The sequence below is a fragment of the Epinephelus moara genome, chromosome 24 (assembly GCF_006386435.1).
Source record: "Epinephelus moara isolate mb chromosome 24, YSFRI_EMoa_1.0, whole genome shotgun sequence".
Lineage (NCBI taxonomy): Eukaryota > Metazoa > Chordata > Actinopteri > Perciformes > Serranidae > Epinephelus > Epinephelus moara.
In genome coordinates this window covers 36587851-36609892 of record NC_065529.1, presented here as the reverse complement: position 1 = coordinate 36609892, position 22042 = coordinate 36587851, and the positions used below count along the sequence as shown (strand labels likewise).

At 39.8% G+C, this 22042-nt stretch overlaps 1 protein-coding gene across 2 annotated transcripts; it reads right to left on the bottom strand.

Annotated features, from left to right (window-relative positions):
* Positions 1–227: 227 nt before the first annotated feature.
* gls2b (glutaminase 2b (liver, mitochondrial)) lies at positions 228–20314 on the bottom strand. Of its 2 annotated transcripts, XM_050037439.1 has the most exons (18): positions 19865–20313; positions 18483–18582; positions 17499–17620; positions 15267–15396; positions 14778–14857; positions 13704–13867; positions 11788–11846; positions 10759–10791; positions 10582–10640; positions 10358–10424; positions 8003–8053; positions 7691–7867; positions 7430–7561; positions 5556–5648; positions 5408–5469; positions 4937–5013; positions 1836–1899; positions 228–907 (listed from the first exon to the last, which is right to left on the bottom strand). In XM_050037439.1, the coding sequence occupies exons 1-18, from the start codon at positions 20032–20034 to the stop codon at positions 751–753; spliced, it is 1797 nt and encodes a 598-aa protein (XP_049893396.1). In that variant the 5' UTR covers positions 20035–20313; the 3' UTR covers positions 228–750. The 2 variants fall into 2 exon arrangements, with proteins under 2 accessions (XP_049893396.1, XP_049893397.1); XM_050037440.1 differs by lacking the exon at positions 8003–8053 and having other exon boundaries at positions 19865–20314.
* Between the last annotated feature and the right edge of the window lie 1728 nt (positions 20315–22042).

Genomic DNA, 22042 nt, shown 5'->3' with positions numbered 1-22042 from the left:
TTTCATGCAAAGACGTTCTTAAAACACGGCACAATGGGAATCAAGGCAGTGGAATCTCATATGCAGAGTGACAAACACAAAATCGCATGCCTGGAAAGTGTTACTTTTTTTCTTTTGAACATTTGAGGTAGATCAACTAATGCAGTGGTTCCCAACTGGTGGGTCGTGGTCCAAAAGTGGGCCGCAGTTCTATTCTAAATGAACCACAAGTGACTAACAATGTGACATGTTTGGAAAAAACACACTTTATTTTTATGTACCATGAGGCAAAGAGCTTTTATTTTGAAGTGTCGTTTCCCTACTGTAGAGTGAGTGTGTATGTGAGTGTAAGTGTGACGCTGAATATTTTAAACTGTGTTGACCTTGACTAGGGAGAAATCTGGACCGTGTCACTGGACCAGTTGGGAACCACTGATCAAACGTTTTACTGGACCAAAAAAGTGAGGTTTTATCTTACATAAATTTGGGCAAAATTGTCCCTAATCCTATGTAACTGATGCCATTTCTTCTTTTTATCCAATTTTATGTCTCGCAAAATTGTTCTGACACTTTATATTGAGTGGCAATAAAAAAGACTTTAAAAGTCTTAACTCTAACTTGCCTTAAGCTGTAGGAAACCCTGACTCATACAGTCATATTCTCTTCTTTGTTTGGCGCTCATTTCAGGTGCTACAACTAGACCTTCATATTTCCAAACCTGACAGATTGCACAAATGCCCTAACATGTTGCAGTGTGGGGATTTAAATGCATCACACCATGCCCTCGATGGGGTCTATCTTCAAGGAATGCTCAGCCCCTGTGTTCTGTGTTTCCTGCTGCCTGTAGACCAGCTGGTAGTCTTTCAGCACCTTCACCACCTCATCGTGTCCGAACTGCAGAGCATCATCGATCGGTAGGTTCCCCCACCTGCACAGCGATGAGTAAAGGTAAAGATGAGGAGGGATCAGCAGATATGTCATGGAGAATTTCAGCAGTTAAATGTGTTCATAACCCTTGTAGATCACATCTCCTGACAATTTGTTTAACACTATATGCCTAAAAAAAAAAAAAAAAAAAAAAAAAAGACGTGTGCTTACGTAAACTAGAATGATATCCTGACATCCACCCATCTATCAACCTGCAACATTTAGCCACACAGAGCTAATTAGCTAGCTAGCCTTGTCTTCGTTTCCCCAAAACACCGTGGTTATGAGCCCCCTGGCTAGATGTATTCATTTTCAGGAGGGTGGTATTTGTGACAGCTTCATGTTATGTGCAGGACATTTTACAGTGGACACTTCAGCACGTAACGTCACATAGAACATACGACGAACTTCGTTTCTCTCTTTCTGATTCTACTGTCCCGTCAGCGTTACACTGTCCGGGCCTCACTGTTATGACACACCCACTTTTCAACGATAAAACTTTTGTCTTAATTTCCAAAACAATGTGGCTGCGGTCTTGTTCAATTAATTTATTTATCCCTCATTTATTCATTCGATTATCTCTCTTGCTGAGAGAGATGTGTGTGGAGCTAGCAGTCCACTGTAGCTCTGCAAAACTCTAAACCTGCCCACTTTTAGTGGTCCAATTAAGTGTGAAGAATTTGATTTAAATTTCACATGTAACTGTACCCTGCTGAAATGTTTCATTACACTGGGAAATACGTCACAAGATGACAGATGGCAAAGTAGAAGCATCATCTAAAGATGTGTTTACAGTTCTATCTGAAAACAACATGAAACAGACCAGAGGTTAAAACAAGTGAACATGATCAAAGTATTAAACAGAAGGAGCTGTGATGAAATTCAAAGCTAAAGGATAAAGAGACAGATGGTACAAATGCCGTCCCCACCTGTCTTCTACAAATGGATCGACTTTGCAGGTGTCAGTGAGGAACTTCACCACGTCTATGTGACCTGAGAATAAACACAAAAGACGACAGATTATAGATCCCCACCTGGGAGGGTTCGACAGAGACAATCTTTATCTGATAACTTTGGTGAACCAAAGCAAAAGCAACACACCCTTTAAACTCGCACTGCCCCAAACTAGCAGGCTGCTCACGATTTACATGTTTGTCTAAAAGCATGACAAATGAGGGGTGGAGAAAACAAAGCTGCTAAAAATATAAATTACACAGGGAAAAAAAAGATGTATGAATATTTCCCTCAAGTCACATTACGACTCAGAATCAGATTTAGGAGTGCAAAGCTCTCTTTTTTTTCATTTGGAAGAAAACTGTTATTACTCCCATTTTTATCTTGTATACAAATGAGTTGCTTACGAGGCTCCTTTTGAGAAATGTAACTGTTGAACACACTGCAGCGCAGCATTAAATCTGTGCTGTGAATAAACTCAGACCACAACACAAGATAAATATTCGCCATATGGTGCTCTGTAAGGCTCTGTGAGCGGATTCATTAGTGGTGTAGTATAATGTGAGCCAAAGGTACCGTGCCTCTATAGTTAATCAAATGAAGTGAAATCTAACTTAGCACTAATTACAGCTGTGCACATGCTATGCAACTTAAAATACAACTTTTCCTCTGAACAAAGTTTAACTGAAGTTTGTGGGCGTGTGATAAAGGTGCTCTCAGGTTGCTATGTCAACCAACCCTCATTAAACCTGTTTTATTTATGTTTCATGTTTTATCGGAGTTCATTGTTTTGCTTTTTAATGCAGACCTTTAGGAGCGGCCCTGTCTCCTAGAGACTAAATGTGGATATTAGTGAATTGTTTTCATAATTACGTTGTGGTGACAACATAATCGCTGCCTGGATTATTTCCAGAGACTATGTTTTCTTTGAGTTAATGCAACACTACATTAACTTTATTTATGTTCCACGTGTTTAGGCAGTCGTTGGTAGAGTAGTGAAAATCTATACTTAAGTAAAAGTGTCATAGTCTGTGGCTTTCCTTCATTCCTCGTGTGTCAGCTGTTTTCCTCCCTCCCCTTTGTTTCTTGTGGCTCCTTCTTTGTCTCTCTGTGTCTTTGTATCTCGGCGTGGCTCTCATCAATCCTGCTGCTGCCAACCCGCCTGCTCACCTGAAAGCCAGTCTACCTTGCGGCACTGACTACAGCCTGTTTTTTGCCTAAACCTTGTTTCTCTGTGCCTCAGATCCACACTCACTGCCAACCTGTTTCCAGCCCTGCTCAGCCTGCTTGCCCTGTTTCCCCCCAAGTGCCCTGGATCAACCCAAGACACTCCTTCTTGCCTTATTGAAAATAAATCCACTTTAAACTGAACAGCTGTCTGAGCCATGCTTTTGGGTCCAGTTCTCTCTATACTATGTAACAAAAAGTCCAATTTCTCCTGTAAAGAAGTACCTGGTTAATGATTTATTCAAAGTACAAGGTGCTCCTCATGTGCTCTCGCCTCACTCGATCAAATTTAGAGCATATTGATTGTAACGAAGGCATAAATAGCAAATGCAGTGAAGTAAAAAGTAGATTACTGGCTCAAAATCTACTCCAGTAGAGAGTAGAAGTACAGTTTTTAAAAAGGAACTTGAAAGGTATTCGTTCCTTTAAAAATATATACTTTTTTAATCATGTGCATTACTTGTAAAGTGCTACTACCCACCCCTGGAATTAGGGAACAAAAGCACTCAAGGAAAGATCGTGATTTTGGTTAAATGTTAAAGGTTCTCTACATGACAATCAGAACGTTAACATAGCAACAAACAACTATTTGCTATGTCAAGGTGTGGCTCAGAGGCAGAGCAGGTAGTTCACCGATCAGAAGATCCGCGCTACCAATCTTCCGATCTACCGGCTCCTCCAGTCTGCATGTTAAAGCATCCTTAAGCAAGATACTGAGCCCCAAATTGCTCCCGATGGCTGTTCCATCAGTGTGTGAGTGTGTTAAAGACTGAGTAGCAGGCGGCACCTTGTATGGTAGCCTCAGCCACCAGCATGTGAATGTGTGTGAATGGGTAAATGTGACTCGTAAAAAGCGCTTTGAGTGGCTGGATGACTAGAAAGGCACTATACAGGTGCAGGTCCATTCCATTTACCATTTAAAGCCCACACTCTGGTTCCCCTTCATGTTAACACCATGTTAGCAATGTTCACACTTTTAGCACCGTTAGCTGCTGGCAGCTGGCTCAACTACATCTACGTTTCGAGCCGTGTGCAGGGGACCCCCCTCGGACTCAACGAGTGATAGTTGTAGGGCTGCCCTCTGAAAGTCAGAGATTCAAGTGATCAGTCGGAGACTCCTTCAAGTCGAGGAATCTTTTTTTTAATTGCCAGTCAGTGTGCAGGGTACTTCTGGGGGCGTTTTGGTCTCCAGCTTTAGCTGCAGAGTGAGCACTCCTCGCTTCCATGCTGCTCTTTGGCACAGGCAGCTGCCCGGAGGAGGAGAGGTCTTGCCCCACTTCTGAGCCTTCTGCTTAGAAGTGGTGAATTTACAGCTCACAGCGACTTCATACAATACAGTCTCTGGTGTTTGTTTGATATCTAGTGTCTGCAGAAAATGTTGTTGCACATTTCTGATCCGTCGTTAGAGCAGTTAACTCTCACACTCTATACGAAAATGAAGGAACGATATTTGTGTTGAGCAGCCAAGTCTGACTGGCAGTTTGGTAGGAGCCTTAGTGTATTACAAGACTGCTTATATTGGTGGAAAACAAATGAAATAGGTTGTTAGTGAACATTTTGCTGATATGTTCAGTATAAACAATTTTGTGACAGGTATGTTATTTAGCAACTCTTCCTCATTATGTGAATAGAAAATGCACTTTGCTTAGCGTTACATTTCCCACCAACATATTTGCTGTTTCAGATTAATTGTAAACGTGATTTCTAGGAGCCAAGGATGACTTATTTTTGCCCAGTGGTCACATAGATTTGCTCGCTGACTGCTTTATATTTTTCCTGTGGAACTGATTTTGTGTTGCTCATTCACTAAACATCATGCCCACAGATGAGCAGATCATGTGGAGCTCACCCTCTGCTGCAGAGATATGTAGCGCTGTTCGAGAGTCGTAGTCTTTCAGGCCCATGTCCATGGATGAGAGAGCAAACCTGAAGGAATAAATATAAGTACAGTTCATTAACACTTCTTTGATACATAAAATACAATAGTAATATACATACAGAACCACAAATACATATATTAGCATTGTAAATACGTTTGAGCTAATCAGCATGCAAGCACCAGTGTGATTATTTTCAGTTCTGTAGACAAACTTTATGAGTTATTTTACAAACCGCACAGAAATAAAAACAGAAATTACCCTTTACCCCTTTCAGAAAATCTATGCCAGGCAGCACTGAAGCAGTTTACTACACTTCATGTTTGCTTTTCATTTAATTTGTCATCCATCTGTGTGTTTTTCAGAACCCACACCTGCTGCTAGCATTATGACTGCCATCTGTTATACAGGGAAAACAATAATCAGGTTTGCCGGTGATGTACCTTCTCAGGGCAGACACGTCTCCACTGTATGCGGCGAACATCAAACTGAAAACAGACTTGTTCTGCAAATGCAGGGAAACAACATAAACACAGAGGCACAGACACACATTAAACACACCAGCAGGAACAAACTGACGAAGCAACACACCCTGTCGTCTCCCTCCGGTCTGCGAGGGTCCTGCTTCTTGACAAAGTGCCGCAAGTTGTCGTAATTGTGGAAATTGAAGACTGAGACGAGCTCCTGAGGGTGATAAGACACAGTTACAACTCTGAGCAAATGTTTTCTATATGCAAACGTTCTATTGTCTATCTCCTGCCATTCATTTGAGAGTCCCCAAAAGTTCTGTCAGGCCAAGTGCAGCCAAGGAGGCTAAAAACAGCGCACCCAAAGAGCAGCTGAGCAGACACCGTCCCTTTATTTCTAGTGCCGTCTCTTGTAACCCTTCAACATCACAGCTCCAGTTACATGCATGTGTCATGCCCCATAGCTCCCATGAGGTCAAAGATCATGTCTCAGCCTACACTGGACAGCCTTGATTTTTGTACAGACACAAGGAGTATAGAAGGAGATCAAGAGAGAGACCTGCTCCTCAATCTCAGATCAAATGGTCAAATAAAAAACTAAGATTCTGCTTATTTCTCACCTAAAATATCTTCAGAAACATATTTTAGTGCACTGTTTGGTTGTAATATGAGAGTTTGTTAACAGGAAGTGGCACCATACTGTTTCCTGTATTGTGATTCTGAAAATACTGAAATCAAGAAGTAAAACTAGACAGCACTGATCAAATATGAATCAAGATTCTGTTACTGTGTTGCCTTTTTCTCATTTAAAATGTCTTCAGAAACGTATTTCAGCTTATTGCTTATCTGTAATACCAGTTTGTTTGTTACCAGCCAGCTGCCATATTGTTTCCTGAGGAAAAATGGCCACGCTTACATTACGTCACCCACCAGCGGGAGCGTTTATTGGTCCAGTGCACTGCAGTGCATTCTGGTAGTTGTAGGTTTTTCATCCCTTGAGCAAAAGCAAATGCTGCAGCCCTTTTTCTGTGTTCTCTCCAGTCATGTAGCACCAATTTCAAAAGTATTTGTTTCTCTCTACTGCACAGGCAGCCTAGTTTTATGACTAAATCACTTTTCCTGTGATGAAATACTTCTTAAATAAGTGTAGTTTGATTTGACCAACTGTAAATGCTACAAATACAAAATGGATTTTATTTGCATTAAAATGTTTTGAGATGTTTTAAGAGAAAAAAAAATCATATTTATGAAAAGTTAATAATTGTGGTTGCATCTATTTTTTTACAATAAAGTACAATATTTTCAATATTAGATTTTGAATCCATAACATATTTTGATTAGATTTAATTTTTTTTTTGTAGTCTAAGGGATTATAATTACTATTTACAAAAATTGCCTTGTAATTTGTATTCAGCAACAGTGTGCAGTTTCTACCTGCCATACATGCCACTCTCTCAGGAAACCCAGTAAATTCCCAGTAATCCTGCCTCTCCACCACACCTACCTGCCAGCCTATCACCTGTCCACACATCTCCCACTCCTGCCAGTCCATCACACCCACATCATTGAGCTAATGTCCCTCACCTGTGGATCATTACCTTCTGCCAGTGTACAAACTCATGCAAGACTTTCCTGCATTTATTCCCACACAGCTTCCTTGTTCCTGATCTCACCTGTCTCTGACTCCCCATTAAACCACTCAGCCTTCTGTCCCCCGACCAAGAGCTCTGCTTCTATGCTCTTGGTTTCTGTTTGCCTGTTCCCTGTGGCTGTTTGGAGAGCCCTTCACCCAGCTCTCGCCTGTGGTTTCCTGTGCTGTGGATTACCGTGCCACATGGCAGCACATTTTGCCACTGTGTGTGCGCGCCGCAGGATCCACTCATCATTGCCATTGTCAAGACTGAAGAACTGTCCTTCCGTCTTTGGTGCTGCTAGTGGGTTCAGAGGCAGTACAGGCAGTACATTAGTATGTGTTTTTGAAAACGCTCGTAATCTTGCCTGACAGAATTGTATTCCCCGGACGCTGTTTCCAACTCTGTCCAGAGGAGGAGACCAACACATCACTCCCATGACGTTGGGGATCACCAGCAGTATGGCACCTGACACACCAGATTTGGCTGGCACGCCCACCTAGGAGATGAGAGATGTGGTATTCATTTCAGGTCAACAAATGGACAAGTGTTTTCTTCACAGCGTAGGCGAAATGATCACTCTGAGGGGTGACGTGTGATGGCACAGTCACTTCTTCCTGTTACTCACGTGAAAGGCCATCTGGCCAGAGAAGTCATACATGCCACACGAGTGCATGAGACTCAGAGTGTTTCGCACCGCCTCGGCGCTCAGGACACGCTCGCCTGTGACTGGACAGATCCCTCCGTTGGCCAGAGTGGCGGCCATGATGCTTCCTGATTCGCAGGTCACCTCGATGGAGCAAAGCTGAAACCGCAACAGGATCAGTTCATGGTCAAAACCATCAAACCTACTTTCATTACAGCTGAATCAATATCAGGCTACTTGACATAGATTTGCTGCTTCTTTATGAAAAGATCCCTTCGTGGCAGAGATGTGTACCTGGAAGTAGAAGTCCAAGGCATCGATCATTTCTGCTCCCGGAGGAAAACACTGGTGAATGAAATTTAATCATCGTCACTGTTTGATTGACTGAAGTATGCCGTCCTAGCACAGTTCAGATGTACTACGGTTTCTCAACCACAACATCAAGAAGCAGTCTGCCTGCTCAAACAGGCTCAAAAGGTCATGAACAACCCCTCTGACATGATAAATTGGCGGTGTACAGATGTGTGTGGGAGATGTATGGAGAGGCCATCGAGAAGGGATTTCAGCTGGCCTCAAAATCGCTCATCTGGCAAATTGATGACGGTAGTAAACATGGATAGAGAGACTTTTTTTTTGTAATGAAAAACCGGAGAAAACATTTAAGTGAATTCTGTGGCTAGAGATACCTGCGGGAATAGTGGGTGCAAGACAGACACCCTTTCAAATAAAGAGAAAACATCCTGACAAAATTACATTCAGAAAATGTGTCTTTACCAGAGAACAATACTAAGGTTTTCAAAATATTAAATAATATGTAGAGCTGAAACAATCAATTAAGATGTGGGTCAAAGCCAAACATTCTCTGGTTTTTCTAATTAGAGGATTTGCTGTTTTTCTATTTTTCATATCAGTGTAAACAGATATAACATTGCTACTCCTTAATTTTTCAGTTTCTGATGATTCATAGACAGAATGAATCAATTAAAGTCTGGGTTAAGCAATATCAGTGATTTCTTTCTTAACACATTATACGTGTAACATATGAAAATACTGAGAACTGTGTTGTAGTGAATACTTGAGCTAGACTGTTTTTGGAGTTAAACTGTTTCTCACCATTTCTGTGTCCAGGATGTTTTTGGCAGCCTACAAGCATGCTGGATGATGCACCGGAGCCGTCCTTAACATAAGCCCCCCCCCATACCTACTATATAAATACTATTGTTGGAGCCCTATGTTTGATTTGTGTGAAATGTATTATCCCGCCACGCCACTAGGGAGCTTATGTCACTGGCTGAAGCAGGCCATGGTATTTAAGTTTATCCCACTAAGCACAAGTGTTGCTGGTGTTAGGAAGCAAAAAGTTTTCGACTGTGCTTGGATTAAAATTTCTATCACTGTATTTACTGAAAGTTTGTGTTGAAATTTATAGTGAGTTATAGGGATATTAAGGACACTGGTGAGAAAATAAACAAATTATGATATACAACATCTGTAAAGATTGGGAGTAGTTTTCTGAGAACACATCCAAACAATTTATCTAATTGGCAACCAGTAGCAGCTTAAGTGCAGGGCTAGTCACTACAACTATGTTACTGCGAACGTTACAGCGCATAGCATCAGTGTCTTTTCGTTTGACCACTGGTGATTTCACTCTATCCCACAAGCTCTCCTAGTGTGCTGTGCTAACATAGACTGTGTGCAACTGGGTTAGCTGCTTACTCGAGTCTATTGTTTCAGCTCCTTCTGCGGACTCACCCCCAGCGTCTCAGAGCTCATTTTTTCACGATTTTGAAACCTAATTTTATAAACTTTCATATACTACTTTTTTAATCATTCAAATTTGGCTCCGTGATTAATGACACATTTTTCTTTGGTGTCACAGGAATGAGCAATTTTATTCTAATTTAATTTCAGTTTGATTTTTTATTTCTATTTATGCACTTATTTGAACTTATTTTATTTTATGTCTATTTTAATATCACTGTGTTGTTGCTGATGAGGGGAAGTGTTGAATTTCCCTTCGGGGATGAATATAGTTCTTTCTTTTTCTATTTCTATTTTAATTTAATCAACACTGTAATCAAGAAAATAACTGGCCCATAAATCTGTAATGAAAACACAGTAATAATTTGTCTCTTCAAAGAAACATTACTTCAAAACAGTCAGTTTGACATGAGTATGAGAACATTAAACATACTTTGTGCAGAACTGTCTGTTACTGTACGTTTACTGCAGTAGTTCAAGTAAACGCCGACCCCAGATTCACTCTCGTTTGGTGTCCCGCCTCACTATATTTGCTTTTTTTTGGTGTCTTTTGTATGCCTGCTGCTCACTGTTTAGCACCTGGTCGCTACCTTTCTATTAAGTCCCAACCTCCCCTGAGTGCCCATACATGGCCATTAACATCCTGAACACAGAGACTAAGAGGAAAATAGGAAAATACAAGCAGAAAAACACACCACCACACACTTCTAGTGGGTCTTAAATGACAACTGAGAGGGATTACGTCTGTTTGCTTTTTAGGAAAATCCTACATAGTATATCTTTTAAGATGATGTCATGGAAACATAAAAGCATTAGGCAAACAGATGCAACAGAAAACAAAAAGCATCTCTAATCCTACATATTTCAGCATTTTCTGTAACCGACCTTCTTCTCTTTCATGTAGTATCCAATGGCAAAATTTCTGTCGCCTGTTTCTTTTTCTGACTGGAACCTGAGACGGAGAGGCAGAAGGGGGTCAATACTGAAACATCAATAATGCAATAGAGCAGTGGACAGGCAATTTGCCCAGCACTGTCTGTCAACTTAGGTGTGCTAAAGGGAGATATTTTAACTTAAAATACCTTGAATTTATTCGACAATACACTCACGTGGCATTGCTGAATCCCACATACTCTTGGCCTGCCATCTTTTTCACAAACTCCATCACCTAGATGAACAAAGACAAAGGTTTTAAGTGTAATGCGGCACATCTGACCACCAGATCATCAACCCTCAGCTTCATATTCATGCTCATAACAAAGGAAAATCAGAGTCGAACTACTTACATAGTCAAACTTCTCTGCCTTATTTGAACGAGGCTGAAAACAAAGCGAGAGTCATTGGCTTGTGTTGACTGTAATTGCCACTTTCATGCCATTCACATTCATAGACGCTGAACTCAACTGATGACCGATGACTTCAGTACTATTTTTAACACCATGTGAGACAATACATGAATGTATAGCTGATTGCATAATTTAGTACCCTATTATCTGGTGCAGCACAAGACGACAGATAGGCAGTGATTGCACAGCACAGAGCTCACATAGAGTTCAGGGAGTATATCACAAAACAGAACTGCAGACAACTGTGAGAAACATAAAACTGTTTTTTTCTGATTTGAATCTGCAGGACAAGCTTTGAATGTGTTAAAGAGAAGCAGTCAATAAGGTAAGATTTGTGTCTAAATATGTCTAAAAAATAAAGATGTATTAATAACTTGTTACTGCTGCTTTGTGACATTTCCGCCAGGCATCGCCATGATGATCATCATCATATCAACAGACTCACTTAACAACCCACAGGCTCCAAACTATAACACACTGCAGGGCCAAATTGGGGTGGCGGGACTAGTTTATTATTTATTTAATGTGAAAATAGAAAAGTTTTGTACTTTAACTTATCATTAGAAAACTTATCATTAAAAAATGAAGGCTCAATTTTGCCCCATAGACTGTATAAGAAGATGGATGACATGACAGCTCCCCAAAAATGAAGCCAAAACATCTCCATCGCCCCCTGGTGGCTGGCTGCAGTTCAGTTCATAAACCCCACCCCCTCCATGTAAGCAGATGGATGCGGGCCAAGCTAAAAACTCAAAGTGCACATCAAATGAATGTCTCCAAAAGATGGTTTCTGTTATTTTGAGTAGCACTTTTCAAGCTGCTGTATGTTCAAAAAATTTCACTTATCTGACTCCAAAGTAATAGTCTGCGAGGATTTTCTGTGGCACTGACTTTGCTAAAAGGAAAGTGATTTACTGAATGTGCTGACTCGTCACTATGACACGAGGCTGTACCTGTCTGTCTGTTTACCTTGATAAGAGAGCTGATCACTATGGCTCCAGCGTTTACCATGGGGTTGTGGGGTTTATCTGGGGGAAAGGACAACGAGATAAGACACAATGTTAACAAGGACTTCTATACTAAAAAAAAAGTGCCATAATGAAGTTTAAGGAAGTTCTGTACATGCTGCAATTCAGCTGTAAAAAAAAAATAAACAGGCTTTCTTCTGATAATGACAATTACTTTAAATATTGATCATTTATTATTTCATTTATTATCATTTGTTTATAATAATAATAATATCCTTTATTTATACAGTGCTTGTCAAAACAAAGTGCTTTACATGGTTGATCCTGGATTTAAAACAATGCCGGATTCGAGCAAATGAAATGAGGCAATTTCAAGAAAATACAAAGACCAATAAAAATAAAATAAGAATAAAATACCATCACTGAGGCAGATAAACAAAGTTTGCAACTAACTGCCCTGTAGACTGCACTGAGGTACAGCAAATATGTCAAACAATTAGAGTAATACAAAATAAAAGAATATAATAACCGATGACAACATAAGATAAAAACAATAAAATACTCAAATAAGAAATACATAAAATAAACAGTCTGCTGAAATTAATAAATGGCTTTTTTGAAAAGATAAGATTTAAGAAGTGATTCAGCATGCCTTATTTAGTCTCAGGTCTGACCTGTTTTTCTGTTATGTGTTATCCAAAAAATAGTCCACTAATTAAGAAAAAGTAATTTGACATTACTCATTATGCATTATTAAATAATAGAATTAACTATTATTAGTTATTTTCAGTCAAGGACATTTAAACTTAGTGATCGTTTTGTGACTCTGACTCGCTCTCATCTAACACCAGCAGTCAAGCACGACTGGAACTGGGACAGTTTGATCACCTGATAGGGTTACAAATATGCAAGCAGGAGTCAAATGTCTGGAGTAGTTTCAAAATGTGTGAAGATGATCCCCAAAAATGTGAGGGCCAGACATGCTTAAAAGAAACCAGCATATCACAACTCTACAACCAGCCTGACAAATCACCTGAAAACTGTAAGAAACAGCTTCTAGTATTCTTTTTTTTCCAAGCTCTCATGGCTAATGTTACTGCGACCTACATGCTAACAATGTGGCAAATTGTCACGTTATTTTAGGTGCATGGACTGAAAACTCATGTTTCAGAAACAGTCCGACTCATGTCCTCATCTCCTATTCCATCCTCCTCCCTCTGAGGCTTGGATAAATGGTGGATATTTCTCACTAAAGCTTTGATGCTCAAATACTGGTATTCGGGACAGCCTGAAAAAGGCTTTCTTAAAAATAGTGAAAAATGTCCATCACTGTTTTGCAGTGCTCAAGGTGACATTTTCAGATCCCAAATAGTTTGAAGCTAAAACAGAGAAGACTGATCTACCAAACTCAGTAGATGTGTGCTGTACTGCACCATCGCCTCTGTTGGTCGTCCTATACGTCCTCCCATTGTCTGATTACAGTTATATGAACTCTTTTAATGGAGGAGCAGCCAGGTCATTAATCACTTTGTACACTAGACGAGCATCAGCGAGGCACACAAAGCTGTCAAAGGTCAGTAGGTGATGCCTTTGATGGTGTTACAGTGGTGATAACATGATGTTTTTTGTCCAGTGACTTGAGTGTTTGTTTGTAAGGTATTTGCAGTGTTTTTCCAGCTTGTAACCAGCTTGTAATACAGTATGAAATATGTGAAAGCTCTAAAGCTTGCATTATTACTTTATGTAATCGTCCTCTGAAGACACTTCTTGCTTGTTTGGTGGCCAAAAAAATATCATATAAGATGTATTAAGATAAAAAATGGTGTAAATATGGTGGTACTATTCTCAGTTTCAGTTGAGGGAATCCACCCAGTGAGCAAACACACTAATGCAGACAGTAGTGAGGCCCTTACACACCTTCATCATCAAGTGAGAGCATGTTGAACTTGAGTCCACTGGGCTCCATGCCGACATAGCGGTGAACCTTCTCTGTTCCAGCCTCGTGGACGGCGATGGCGTACTGCAGGGGCTTCACGCAGGACTGCAGGCAGAACGGCTGCTTGGTGTCGCCCACTGAGTGCCTGCAGGAGGAAGACAGAATGTTTACAGTCTCACTGAACATGAAACAAATTCGCTCTGACAGTCACACCTGGAAGATGTTCTGCACTGTCTGGCAGTATTGCTCAGCGCTACCACAGTCGTATGAGTCAGCTACTCAGCAGCAATACTGGGGCAGTTTGACGGTTAGATGTCTTGCTCGAGGACATTTCAGTAAGGAAGACGGCGAGCACTACTTGTAGCTTTCTAGATTTTTCATCAAAAGACTGAGCCTGAAAACTACAAAAAACAATAAAACATTGTGCCAATATCAAAAAACAGTTTCACTCTGCAACTCTGTGACAGGAGAGAAACAAGTTAATTTGTTCATTAATTCATAAAATAAGAAAGTTATGAACACATTCCAATTTAGACTGTTTTTATTACTATGTTCATAAAAGCATTGATCTTAAAAAGAAATAGGCCCTCCTGACTGCCTGCACATTTCGGTTTCAGTGTTCTAGCTTGTTAACATTCCCGCCCCTTTATCTCACTCTCTGCTGCTAGTAGACTACTTCACCTGGAAGAGAGTGGATGGCAGCGCTGTGGATGTAGCTGCAGTAAGGACGGCTGTTACAACTTAAATTCAGCCAGGTGATTTTTCCCTTGGAGATACACACTGCTCAATCCACACCTCCATAGTTAGGCCACTACCGGGGTCGAAGTAGTTTCTTTTCTGTAGCAGTTGCTTAGATAACTAACCAGGCAAACTTTTCCCCCCTCACATGCAGAGTTTGCCTGATGTCAGACAACTTGTTACTCTCCATTTCAACCCGGCTCCAGCCCCCCGTTACCCCAAACAGGAAAAGAATTGAAGGAAGACTGGGGAAACTGTCTATTGATGACTAAATGGAGCCTGTGGTGAGACTCTATCTGTCAATGTGTAATTCTTACCTCTGACCATCCACCGTACACAAAGACACACCCCACAGTTCTGGATTAAATTTAGCAAGTTGGGGGATGTAGTCTGCAACCTAAATCCAGAATACAAAAGAGAAACACAGCAACAGTTAAATCACTCAGTTTAATATTCAGAGCAAGTAAAAGCACCGCAGCACTGGAGGCATCAGTAGAAAATGATTTTGCACCAGCAGGAAGTTGGTATAAGGAAAGGTCAGTGAAATGGGACACGATCAGGATTCCTACAGTGTGCATTTTCTGTCTCATACAGTAACACCATACATCTTCAGTATTAGTTTTGATGCATGCAAATATTGAGAAGGCAATGTGAATTTAAAGAAAGCGGTGCCAGTCTATAACTGCAGATTGTTTTTGATTATATCACATACTTCTTGTGTGATTCATTCAAAACCTTTATACGAACCTAGTAATGCTAAAATACATTTCCCATCTCCAAACAGTAATGAACAAATAAATGCATACCTTCCCGTCACTTTGGTTTTGCACCGTGTTGTAGATTTCATTTATTTTCTGTGCAAACACGTCAAACTCGGGGATGATAAATTTCTTTCTAAAGGCCTGAATCAGCAGGACGATGTTTCCTCCGACACACCTGAAGGAAAAACAATAATGCAGAGATACTCAGGAGCACTTAATGAAAATAGACGACAGTAGACGTTACCTTCAAGGACACACACCAGACTCAAGACGAGTTCAGTGGGGATGGCGTGTCCAAAGTCATGCCCCAATTCGGACAAAATAGATTTTTGGTTCAGTGACTAAGGTTATGGTGAGGTTAAAGATGGGGTGAGGTCAAGGTTAGGTTTAGGGTTAGGCAAGTCGGGGTCCTGCTTAGTGTTTGGGTAATCTGCAGGAAATTAATGGAAGTCTATTGTAATAAAGTCCAAGACTGGTAAGGTGGACCTCTTTGGTGGTGGCGCACATGCCACACTCGAGCCAGCTTTGGACGGGGGCGAGCGCACACACCAAGTCACTGCTGCAAGACTCTCCATTCCAAACAGACTTTGCTTTGGTTAGCTTCTGTTCATTAAGGTTGTTGTGTAGTCGTCAACTGCCGGCACTGTTACTGCCCTATTAAAGCGTGACCCAGCCAGATGGATGGCAGGTGTCTGATGTCGATACTTTAGGCACTGATATTGTGTTAATGAGAGTAGCTTCATATTAATGGTATTCTATCTTTCCAAACCCACATCAATAACATCACCCTGACTGCATATTTCCATCTTCACAATATCGACCGTCTTCGTCCCTCCCTCACACCCAGCAGCTCCACCATACTGGTCCACTCCCTCGTCACCTCTCGTCTGGATTGCTGCAACACCCTTATCACTGGTCTCCCCCTCAAATCCCTCCATAAACTTCAGCTGGTCCAAAATGCTGCCACCCGAATCATCACCATAACACCATCCATCCAGCACGTCACTCCTGTCCTCCATCAACTCCACTGGCTTCCCATACAATACCGCATCCAATTCAAAACCCTACTGCTCACATTCAAGGCCATCCATAACCTCGCTCCTCCATACCTCACTGACCTCCTCCACACCCACACACCCAGCCGGACACTCAGATCCTCCTCCTCAATCAGCCTCACTGCTGTGCTGTGTTAATGAGCCACTACATGGTCAAATCTACATCCTGTCTCCCATCTGTGTGTTCCGACCGACACCCCAGAGTGAGTGCAATCCTAAATATTCCCCAACCAGTTCCACCTATTTTCCATCTATGTAACTTCCCCAAAAGTGACCTAAGCTGTGAGAGAGCAGCAGCTGCCAGCTATCAGCCTGAGTGACCAGCCTTTGCTTTGATCATCATGACAGTAAATAAAGCTGACGTGTCCGGAACACACTAACTACGTAACACTGACTTTCACACCTCCACTTTTTGGCTTCTCGAGTTAAAGGAATATTTCACTACATGTCATACAAATTTCTGACCATGCACATTACATTTCTTTTGGTATATTTGTTTAAAGGTAAATACCAGATTCATTGCAGGTCCAACGAGTGACTGCTAAATTACTGAAATATTAGATTCCCATGAAATGATTCGAGGTTGTATGCAAAACCTAATAATTATCAGTAATTTTTGTATGACCTGCATTATATTACAAGACCTGTTCTTTCCATGGGGGGCAGGGTTGGGGGTTCATGGCATGATTACTCTGCAGTATTAAAGACTTAGAAACGACGATAGAGTTCATCAAAACCTTTCAGTCACTCTAGGCAAGCATGTAACATTCACAAAAGAATTAATTAAATTGCAATACATTATAGATGTGATCACAGTGCTTCTGTACTTCTGACTTCCTCCACATTCTTCACACTGTAATTAAACTTCTAATTAATTACTTTTAATCAGCAATGTGAACTACGTGTTTAAGACAAGGGAGGAAATGAGAAAGATAAAGGCAGAGACACGCAGAGAGACAGCGGGTCACATCCAACAAATGCTTCATTAGAAGGGATTGTTGTGGGAAGGTCAGACTAAAAATAGTTTGGTGTCATGCCTGCACTGGGAGGTGAATGGAAAACTAAACACCATGAGACAGTCAGCAGTGAGACACAAAGCCATACTGGGGGCCCATTAAAACTGCATCTACGTACTTTAGGTTTTCAGCTGTTGTAGTGAGTTGTTGTTTATTAGTTCACTAATCATCTGATTGTTTGATTCAGTCCGAACCACCTGTCTCACCTGTGGAAAAGATCTCTGTCCATCATCACCTCACCAACAGATTCCCTCACAGCCTGTCGAAACTTCTCCATGCAGTCCTTCAGACGAGGGTCTGACGGGTGGAGACCCGTTTTCTTCAGGGCCTGTGAACAACACAAGACCAGATGAACACATTATAATGATAGAACCATAAAGTAATACAATGATAGATAGATAGATAGATAGATAGACAGACAGACAGACAGATAGAACAATAGAATGATAGAACAATAGACAGGCGGAAGGACAGACAGAGAGACAGATAGATACGTGATAGATAGATTGATAGAACCACAGAATGATAGACAGAACCAGATAGATAGAACGATAGCTAGAATGGCAGATACATAGATCAATAGGTAGAACGACTGAACGATAGAACAATAGACAGACAGACGGACGGACGGACGGACGGATGGAAGGACGTATAGATAGATAGATAGATAGAAACATACATAGACAGAACAATAGAATGATAGAATGATATGGGGACGAACAGACAGAGAGGCAGAATCATAGAATGATGGAACGATAGATAGATAGATAGATAGACAGACAGACAGACAGACAGAACAATAAGAATGAATGATCGACTGAACAATAGATCGAACGAAAGATTGATAGGTAGAACGCTAGAACTCTAGATAGATAGATAGATAGACAGAACAACTGATTGATAGAATGATAGGCGAACAAACAGACAGACAGATAGGTAGAATGATAGAACGATAGAACAATTGATAGAGAGATAGACAGACAGACAGACAGATAGAACAATAAGAATGAATGATCGATTTAACAATAGATAGAATGAAAGATAGATAGATCAATAGGTAGAACACTAGAATGTTAGAACGCTAGAACGCTAGATAGATAGATAGATAGATAGATAGATAGATAGATGGAAAGACAGACAGACAGAAAGATGCTGGTTCAGGGGTTGGTTGTGTTCCTGTAGTTACTTACAGAGATAAAGTATGACATGGGGATTTGCTCTTTTCCCTCTGTGATGGTGTAGAACAGCATGTCTTCCACTCCAGAGCTGGGAGACTTTGAATGGACATTCCTGAAGAAGGGAGGAGTGAACTCTTTAATAAGTGGAAAAGCGACCACTTACTATGTACGTACACACAGCTGCAAAAGACATGGCTGAAACAATAGTTGTCCTCTAAACTGCTAATTAGGTTAACTGTTACACAGCTGGGCTGTCCAGTCATGCAAAATATCAGCAAAGCAAACTGCAAATATCACTATTAGTGTTGTCAAAAATATAAATGTATTAGGACAAATTGATTCTGGGAATGGGTTTTAATGCTCAGTCATTATTTTGTGACCTATACAAGAAACAAGACAATCTTGAGATGCATTTGCAGATAATAGATAAGTGTCACAGCAAAACATTGTATTTATTTTGTATATGTGTGATGATTTCAGGTCTGTTTCCCAAATAAAAGCAGGTTCTTTTTATTTTGTTTTTATATATTGTGTCTGTTTTTTTTAACCTGTTGAAACCTGAACAACATCACTTTTCTTGTGCTGCTTTCAGGCACCTTTGGCAAGTAATTATACCTTTGAACTCTGAGCAAATTGGTACAATTTCTTTTAAAAAACATGGAGAAAAGGCAATGAGCAAAAAAAAAAAAGCTTTAGTAAATTTTTTTTTTTTTTTTAATTAGGGGGAAAAAGCTAAGGAAAATGAATAAATAAATAAAACATTATTTTTATTATACTTTATAACAATAATATGTAGTAATGATAATTTATAATTATTATAATTACATATTTAAAATTATGGAACAGACTTTTTAGACTTTTTGAGCACTTTTTCCAGGTCCAGGTGTTCTGTTGTTTTTAACTTTATTTGTTTTCTTTATTTTTTAACTAATTTTATTGTTTTGAATTTTCTCTTTTTACTAATTTCTTGCAATTTTTTTGGGTCATTTCTTCTTTTGTTGCTCACTGTCTTCTTCCAATGTTTCTTCCGATGGAATCAAGCCAATTTGCTCAGGTTTCAAAGGGTTAAAGGTTCACCTGAAATTTGGGTAAATATGGTATCCCTGAAGCTTAGATGTCACACTTTAAAAACTCGAATATTAAAGTGCTGCCTCATTTATAGCTCATATGCTGGTAACTGTTACCCAATATGTCCACCATTACAGCAGTAACTATATATAATATACAGTAGCCTATAAATACACTTGAGTTTGTCTTCACAAAGTGATACAGGCCCAAGTCAAACTCATATTTCAGTGTGGCTGCTGCAGGACACTCAGAGAGTCCTCACTGTTCAGGACACTCAGGTGTTGACACTCACACTGTTTACTGTCCCCTCACACACAGACACTTACATTTTGAGATGAGGGTCCAAGTGTGTTGGCGGCGGTCGCTGGGACGTCGTTGTTGACTTGGTGCTCAGACAACATGCTGGCTGGATGATGAAAACCTTCTTCGCCGCATCTGTGTGTCTGACGATCAGTTGGACAGAGTTGGACAGACGCAGGGCTCTCAGACACAACATGGCTGCTGTCCACAGCTCGGTTAGAGGTATAAAACAGGAGAGGTAACGGTGTCTGTAGGTGACGGTTGGTTGTTCTTAGAGAGCCAACGGTTCGCGCGAGGTTAATGACTTTCATATAACAGACTGAAGTTTTGATGCCTTCAGGTGACGTCGGGAATTTTGTCTTCTTGACTCGTTGACTTTTATCCAATCAACGCGATACAGCTTTAACTGTTAAAAGCATTGGTAGATCAACTAACATTTACTCCAGCACTGTACTTAAGTAGGTTTTAGAGGCACTTGTACTTTACCTGTGTATTTCCATTTCTACTTATACTCAAGCAGCCTGAATTCAGAGGGAATTTTGTACTATTCCATAACAATAGTTATATTCAGTTATATTATATATTATATTATTCTGCAAGATGAATACTTTTTTCATTTTGAGGAATATTTTAACATATGTAGAGGCCCAAAAAACAAGGTAGAAGGGAAGAAATACATATGCATACATAAAACATAATCAAACGAAAGCATATACAATATCAGGAAATAAGCTACAATAACATGATGATAATAAATTAAAAAAGCAAAAAAAAAAAGCAAATAACTTTTCCATTATTTCATAGGATGTAGTTAAATAAACCCATAAATTTAAGTTTAATTTAGAAGATACATTATATAACATCTAGGTATACCATAAGTACACACAAATATCAACACATATGAGGCAACACATGCCTATTCATACATGCTCGCACCCATAAATGTGTGTGTACCCAAACATGGACACATAGTTACCCACATATTTATGTGTATGATTAAGAACAAGATAACACCTCTATGCTATCAGTCTTATTACTTCAGCTATCATATAATCAATTTTATATATTGCAAACCATTTTTCCTATTTTTCTTCAAAAATATGCACTTGATTTCTAACTCTCATGGTCATTTTTTCCATTTCGAATATCTCCTTCACAAGATCTTTAAATTTAACATTGGTTAAGTTATCTTTTACCAGTTCCTTGTAATTTTTTAAAAATAATTTCGACCCTATAATGAATAACTTTAGGTTACTCTGTGTTTTAAATATATATTTTTATGCTAAAACTTGAGTACTTTTACTTCAGTAAAAATTTGAATGCACGATTTTTACCTGTATCAGAGTACTTTTAAACTGTGGTATTGCTATTTTTACTTGTGTATATGTATATATCAATGTATTAATAACTAGAATTCAAATAAACAGCATACATTATTCTGACACGGGTCATTCTCTGCATAATGAATACTTTTAGGCTACTTGGTGTCTTAAGCATATTTTGATGCTTATACGTGTGTACTTTATTTCAATAAATTTAAAATATTATGAATTTTACCTGTAACAGAGTACTTTTAACTGTGGTATTGCTATTTTTTACTATGTAAAAGTAAGTAAAAGTAAAGTTAAAGATCTGAGTACTTCTACCACCACTGGATAAATATCAGATCAGCCTATAAGCCTAATATTTGACACATGTATGCACTTTAATATGCATAAAATACCTCTGCAAAAAATAAACTTTGGCTCCTGGACAGATTTGATATGAAGGACCAAACGTGCGTCATAGAGATAAAAAGAGAAATTTAAATTTTACGAGGGACCCCTGAAGGTAGCATGGGTCCTGCATGGTAAATTACAGGCACGCTATCTCATGTGGCAGCTGTCAGTTGACTGACAGATACAGTGGCCAATCAGGGCTAGTGGTGTATTTTGGAGAGCAGAGGTCTGCCATGCTGCCACGAGGACTTGCTGTGGGTGTTTATTTACGGTTTTGTCACCATACAATTCAGTATTATGGATGAGACAGATCAACAATATTAGAGCACTGAGCAATAGACTAGCTGTGATGAAATCATAACATAAAGTCACACCTGTCACTAACTCTGCAAGGATATTTACATCTGAAAAAACCTTTGACCTGTTGCGTAACAACACATGGTGAACAAGCTTCTCAGTTTATTATTATAATCACTGCCAGCTGAA